This window comes from Accipiter gentilis, chromosome 12 (genome assembly GCF_929443795.1).
Source record: "Accipiter gentilis chromosome 12, bAccGen1.1, whole genome shotgun sequence".
Lineage (NCBI taxonomy): Eukaryota > Metazoa > Chordata > Aves > Accipitriformes > Accipitridae > Astur > Astur gentilis.
In genome coordinates this window covers 9,283,268-9,290,382 of record NC_064891.1, presented here as the reverse complement: position 1 = coordinate 9,290,382, position 7,115 = coordinate 9,283,268, and the positions used below count along the sequence as shown (strand labels likewise).

Below are 7,115 nucleotides of genomic sequence, written 5' to 3'. Positions count from 1 at the left end.
TGACCAGCAGGTCCAGGGAGGTGATTCTCCCCCTCTCCTCCGCTCTGGTGAGACCCCACGTGCAGTACTGCGTTCAGTTCGGGGGTCCCCAAAATGAGAAGGACGTGGACCTGCTGGAGCAGGGTGCCCCTCCAACCCCCTCGGGCCCTGCCCGGTTCCCCCCCGCCGCCGCCGCCAGGTGGCGCCGCCCGCCCGGCGGATCCCGCCGAGGGTCCCCGGGGGCGGGAGGGCCCCGGTGGCCGGGGCGGGCGGCGACCCCCGGCCTTCTGCCGGGGCACCGGGGAAGGACGGGGGCGGAGAGCGGAGGGTAAGAAGCGAAGCGGGGCGAGGGGGGCGGGGAGAAGGAGCAGCGGAGGGTTGAATAGCGCCTTTAAATTACTGCTGACACCTCTGTTAGGGCTCCCTAAAATCTCAATCAACAAGCCATTAGAACTCGACGGGAGTAAAACTAAATCCTCGTTTAAGTGTATTTATCCGCTCTCTTTTCTCTCTTTCAAATGCTAAATCCATTTCAGCATATGCCCCTTCTTTCTCTCGCCTTTCTCTAAAGACTGGCAGCCCGTACTACTCTTGTAAATATGAAAGATGCTAATCATGTGACATATCACGTCTCAGTCGGAGCCTGGAATAAAGCCTTGAGATTTGGGATCATTGCCTCCAGACAACAGCTTCATCAGCCGGAAAGTTGTTTTTTTCTCCTTTCCTTCAACTCTCAATCCCTTCTTTGTCTGGGGGAAAATGCAGCCAACTCGAGCCACCCCGGCCATATGGTTCACTCTGTGTTTTCTTAGTTGAATCCTGAATTGTTTGTGACTTGCGAAGGGTCTTTTTTTTTTTTTTTTTTTTGGAAGCGTGTATAAAGACATAGAAGAGCCTGCCTGTACCGGGGCTTTGCAGGGTTACTACATGTTCTTCACGTGTTCGTTTCACACACTCCTGCAGCCACTTCACCGCTACCGCTCTGCCCAAGAGCCAAAAGATAAAGCCCCAGTCATGCTTTTTAACAATAACGCAACCGATTCCAGGGATCTTGTTATTTTTCCCTTTGGTGGATGGAAATGCCTTCTTAAAATGCGATTCATTTTGCTTGTACTTGTCCGCAGCCCGGTTTGAATTTGTGGCGTGTGTGAAAGAGAGGATCTGCTTACTAGCAAATGCCTTCTGGAAATGCCTTGGCTAAGAGAAGCCCCCAAGTATTTTGAGTAAGGAAGAGTGGCTTTTAAGACCTGTATAAATTAGGAGCTGAATGAGTTTGGCGCGCTCGAGTTTGGATAGCCCCCTGTTTGATAGCAGCCTGCCAAATTTTCTTTCTCTTTCCTTACGCAAACCCCCAAAAAGGCTCTTTCACCAAATCATTAAATTCTACAGAGGTGGTCAAGCTAGTCCTGCTTTTCAGGCATTCGAGAAAGAAAAGGGTCCTTGAAGTTTAGAAGATGCCCAAGGAAAACTCATTGAATGACATCAAAAGAATGAGTTTCCATAGCTGTTGAAGCACGAGAGCCGTGTAGCTGCACAAAGGCGGGTTGGGGCAGTGGGACTGTCCCACTGCTCTATCCCAGCACAATTGGGTCACTGAAATAGGGAATTAATTACCATTGGAGAGTGGGCAGCCCATTCACCACTGGCTGAGTTTTATTAAACGCCAATATAAATAACAAAACAACTCTTGTGGCTGCACTATTCCTACACGCCAAAGGAAGGATTATGTTGGGGATTAACATCTTAAAGTCTATGAGACTTTCTGACTCAAGGCTCGGAGCTGGTAATCGTATTTGTCTCCTGGTTCAGCGATTAGTGCTCTCCCTCGTGCACCTTCGCCTGGATGGCCAATGTCCCTTTTTGCAGGCACTGGGTTTTTCACACAATCGGCTGTTCTTTTCCCCACATCTATAGAAAAGAATAAGAAAACTGAAGCGTGTTCACGCGATCCTCAAGCTTCTTCTCTTCTTCATGGGAAAGGAAGGCACTGGCGGCCTTTTTTCACAAGGGGGGGGAGGCAAACCCTCTCGGGGGGGGCCCAGGCGGGGCTCGGGATGGCAAAATCGCTCCACAGGCCTGCACCTGCCATGCAAATCTGCTGGGAACAATCGGCCCCCGACGAGGGGCTCATCTGCCCCGGTGGGGGAGAGCCCAGGGAAGGATGCCGGGGCAGTGCTCTGAGGGGGGGACCCCTCCTCGTCTTGATCCCAAAACGAACCCCAAACTTGCTAGTGTGGCTTGGGAGTCGGGGGGCTGGTCCCTGTCCCTCCCTGCAGCATGCACAGGGGGTTCAAGAACAACCTGGAGGGGGGGAGCAGGGGGCATGATACTGCAGCAGCCTCCGATTTCTCCCCTCCACAGAGCATCCTGCTGGGCAGGGACATATTCTGATCCCCAGTTTTAAGAGCAGAACCATCCCACTCGGAGGGTTTGTGGGTGCTACCATTGGGCTGGGCACCCCGCTGTGGGCAGGCCTGCTCCCCCAAACCCTCAGGAGACCCATGGAGGACTTTGGGCCCGGCGGGTGGGAGGGAGGCAGAGCTGGGAGGGGTCAGGCCATCCCCTCCCTGCAGCTTCGTCCCCGTTCCCCCATCAGTTTCCGCGGGGTGGGGGGGTTGCACCCGCCGTTCACCTGGGGCAGGCAAGCCATTAATGCTGGCTCACAACTTGTGAGGTCGAAGTGTGGATGGTCTGTATCCAAAGGTCTCTCAGCAACACAGACCCTAAACTTTTAGGGCTATCGGGTCGCCTCAGAGTTCAATCTTCTTACAGCAAACAAAGCCTTTCTGAAGGTCTCCCCCTCTCCCGCACACAAGCTCAGCGTCCTTTATTTCTGGGCTGTGTGATAAGCTTAAATCATTGTGCTCCCATTTCTTGATCATCGCCTACTTTGGGCTTTTGTTCCCGTAAAGTAGGATTGAGTCTGGCAAAGGGGCTGAAGTTGAACAGTTTGACCCTTGGAGGACAGTTCAGGCGGTGGGCAGCAGCCGCAGCGCTCCCTCTCCCCCCACAGCCCCCTCTCCCCGCTGCTCTCGGCCCTACGGCTCTCTGCGGAGCAGCTCAGCCCTCGCCGGCCGCAGACCACACAAGCGCCTCTTGGACGTGCGGCGCCGGGAGGGTTGCGAGGACTTGGTAGCCGACTTGTCCTCAGCCACCTCGTGCTCAACCCTGCAGAGAAAACTGCTGTATCGGGGCGGGGGGGGTGTGCTGGCGGCAGGAATCGGGCCGAACCCCAAAAAGGCACCCCGACGGGTTATACGCCCCAGGTCTGGCAAAAACTGGGCTTGCGCCCTCCCGACACCCGGCCCAGTGCCGCAGCTGCCTTCCCAACCACTTCACCGCCTCTGCCTAACCTCTCCATTGCTTTCACATTGGCGATGGAAGGACAGAAATGTGGGTCCTGGTCTCTTCTGTCAGGTGGTTGGAGATAGGACGAAAAGAAATGGCCTCAAGTTGTGCCAGGGGAGGTTTAGAATGGATATTAGGTAAAATTTCTGTACTGAAAGGGTTGTCAGGCATTGGAACAGGCTGCCCAGGGAAGTGGTGGTGTCTCCATCCCTCGAGGTATTCAAAAAGCGCATAGACAAGGCACTTCAGGACATGGTTTAGTGGTCATGGATGATGGTTGGACTCGATCTTAAAGGTCTTTTCCAACCTAAAGGATTCTATGATTCTATGAAATCTTGGTGACCGGGGTGGGGGCAGAGGGGACAGGCTGGCCCAGTCACAGGTGGCTCTGCTCTGCACTTTTAGGTGCTGAAAAAGAAAGAAGGTCCCTTTCTGTCACTCTCCTGGGATGCCAGAGGGACCTACAGATTTCCCATTTTTCTAAAGGAGGCGAGGGGAGCATTAAAATCTCTTGGTAGAGTCACAGAGATTTTCTAATAGATCAGCTAAATCGTAATGCACAGGTTGTCATGGATCTCAGAGGAGGACGTATCCAGACACAGCCCTCAGCCGCGGAACGGCAGAGGGGAGGATGTGGGGCTGGACTGGGAAAGCTAACGCCGGAGTGCACCGCACGCCGTTTGAAGCAGGCACCCAGCCGCCGTTGCTCTCACGGGCAGCAAGAGCGAGGGATCAAATTGCAGGGGCTTCTGCAGTGCGCTCTGTGAGACATTCGCTGAGACTTTTCGCTGAGTCTTTCACCTCTTTTTGGCTTTTTCCACCAGCTGCAAATAATTTTCTGTGTCAAAACCCGACTCTCCCAAAACGCCTCGGTGACGGAGTTTCCGCACGAGGATGACACCACGCTATGGTTTTCGTTTTGTACGTCCTCACCATCGTTCCTTTCCCCGTGGGTCTGACCGGCAGAGCGAGTGAGCCTGCTGACCCCGGGGGGGCATGTCACCAGGCCGAGCTATTCACTGGGGCTTTCTGCCCCAGAGAGTGGTCTGAAAGAGAGATGGAGAGGGGGGGAAGGCTTTCCTGGTGGATTGATGAGTTGTGGGTTTTTGTTTTTTTAAAAAGTCTTCTTGAGCCTATGCTGTGTCCCAGAGTTACATTTGACAGCACCGAGTGAGGACTGCGGCCCATGCGCTGGGACCGCAGCTCTCCCGCCTGCCAAACCACAACTATCAGAGACGCGTGGCTTTTCCCTCCTCCGCCTTGCTCTGCTCCTTGCAAAAACTCCCGAAAACGGAGGGAAAAAGGCAAGGCCGAGCCCAGGCGCTGGCGGACAGGGGCACTGGCCTCGGGGAGCAGATGCACCCCGGGGGCTCCGCTGCCTCCAGGGCAGCTCTATAGCACCGCTTGAGGCCACAAAAGGCGGCTTCCCCCCCCCCATCGGGCTGCTGTGTATTAATTGTGTGCCTTTAGCAAACCTCCTCTCCCGCGCACCGCTCTGCGCCCCCCCCGCCACGGGGGTCTCCCTCCAGCACCCACCTCCACTTTCCCCCGGGGCTGCGACTCCCGGCAGGCTTGCTCCCAGCAGAACATGTTATTTCCCTTGACACCCCCCCCCTCCCAAAAAAAAAAAAAAAAAAAAAAACAAAAAACAAGCCCTCCCCGGGATCGCTGGAGATGATGATGATGGGGAGGGGGGGGGGGGGTCGATGTCGCAGCCGCCGCCGCTCCTTAATGAGCGGCTGAAAGAGAACCGGCTCTGGCGCGCGTGGCGCGCGGGGCGCCCTGATTGGCCAGCTGCGCCTCGCGACACCCCCCCCCCCCCTCCTTCCCCTTTCCCCCGACTCCCCCTTCCATTCATTAATAAATTAGCGGCACGCTCCAGCCGAGCGCGAGGCACCAATGGCGCGGCGGAGGCCCCGGCCCCCGGGAGGGAGTTGGAAAGGGGGGGGGTGAGAAGGGGGGGGGGGAAGCGGCGGCGGCGGCGGCGGCCTGAAAAGAAAAGCGGGAGGCGCGGGCGGGGCGGCGGGGGCCCCGGGGGTAGGTTTGATTGTTCCCCGCGGGGTATATAAGGGGTGTTAAGGAGGGTCGTGTGCCAGACACGCAGCCGCCGGGGCCCCGGGCTCGCTCCGTCGCCGCCGACCGCCGCCCCGGGGCGCGTGCCAGCGCCGCGCGGCGCTTCCCCCCCCCTTTCCCCCCCCCCTTTTCCTTTCCCCCCTTTTCCCTCCCTGCCCCCCTTTCTCCCACCTCTTCCCCCCCCCACACCCACACACACAAATCCCCCCCCCCGCCCCCCTTTCCCCTCCGCCCCGTCCAACTGCCGTCCCGTTAAACCGCCGCCCAACTGCCTCCGCCGCCCAAACGTCGTCCCGGCTCGGCCGTGAGGCGAGGGGAGCGCGGCCCGGCCCGTCCCGTCCCGGTCCCGTCCCGCAGGATGCTGGTGAAGGCGGAGGGCCTGGCGCCGCCGGCCGAGGAGGAGCTGCTGCTGCTGGGGCTGGCTTCGCCCGCCCCCTCGCCCTCGCTGCCGTCCAGCGCCGAGGAGGAGGAGGAGGAGGAAGAGGAGGAAGAGGAGGAGGAGGAGCAGCAGCAGCAGCTGCGGGCCGCCTCGCCGGCGCGGCCCGTCGAGGCGCCGGGAGACCGGGGGCTGCGAAGAGCGGAGGGGAAGCGGCGGCCGGGTCGGTCCCGCGGTGCCCCGCGGACGGCTCGGACGGCGGAGACAGCGCAGCGCATCAAGCGGAGCCGGCGGCTGAAGGCCAACAACCGGGAGCGCAACCGTATGCACAACCTGAACGCGGCGCTGGACGCCCTCCGCGACGTGCTGCCCACCTTCCCCGAGGACGCCAAGCTCACCAAGATCGAGACGCTCCGCTTCGCCCACAACTACATCTGGGCGCTCACCGAGACCCTCCGGCTGGCCGGGGCGGCGCGGCTTGGCCCGGAGGCGGGAGGAGGAGGAGGAGGAGGAGGAGGAGGACGAGGAGGAGGAGGAGGAGGAGGAGGAGCGGGGGGGGGCACCGCCGAGGGCAGCCCCTCGCCCGCCTCCTCCTGGAGCGGCGGCTCCGCCAGCCCCGCGCCCTCCGCCTCCCCTTACGCCTGCACTTTATCGCCCGCCAGCCCCACCGGCTCCGCTTCGGACGCCGAGCACTGGCCGCCCCCGCCGGGCCGCTTCGCCCCGCCGCCGCCGCCGCCGCCGCTCCCCCAAGCCCCGCTGCCCCGCCGCTGCCTCTAGCCCCGGCGACGGCGGTCCCGGGGCTTCCCCCCCCCCCCCCCCCCCGGCCTCCTCCACCCCTTCCCCGGGGTGGCAGCATCTGCCTGCTTCCCACGGAGGGTCTGTGGGAACGTCACCTGCCAAACCAAACTTTCTCTCGCTCTCTCCGATGTGCACTTTGTCCAGTTTCCCAGATCTGTCACCAAGGCTTTTGTGTCTGCGTGTGTGTGTCCGTCCCCGTCGTGTCCCGTCCCGTCCCCCCCCGCCCCAACTCCTCTCCCTGCTCCCCCCCTTTGCCATCTGTCCCTTATGATTTATAGGCTGGGGGGGGGGGGGGGGGGGGAGGAGAAAGGGAGGGGGGAGGAAGAAAAAAAAAAAAGTAAATTGTTTTGTTAGGGGTCCAGGTTAGAAGTCATTGTATAATTTGTAGGCTTTGTGAGGGCTGAATGCAAGCGTGGAAATTTAGGCTGAACTCTCTATCAAAAGAAAAAAAAACGGGGGGGGGGGGGAATGGGGAGGGAGGACCTCCTCATGCATTATTTATTTCGACCTTTAGGGGCCGAGGAACTCCCCCCTTCTTTCA

General features: G+C 59.4%; 1 protein-coding gene across 1 annotated transcript; it reads left to right on the top strand.

Moving 5' to 3' along the window:
• The first annotated feature begins 5,740 nt into the window (after positions 1 to 5,740).
• Positions 5,741 to 6,795, top strand: NEUROG2 (neurogenin 2). The gene has a single exon (XM_049814975.1). It carries the CDS (start codon positions 5,759 to 5,761, stop codon positions 6,551 to 6,553), a length of 795 nt encoding a protein of 264 aa, XP_049670932.1. The 5' UTR covers positions 5,741 to 5,758; the 3' UTR covers positions 6,554 to 6,795.
• The last annotated feature ends 320 nt before the right edge of the window (positions 6,796 to 7,115 follow it).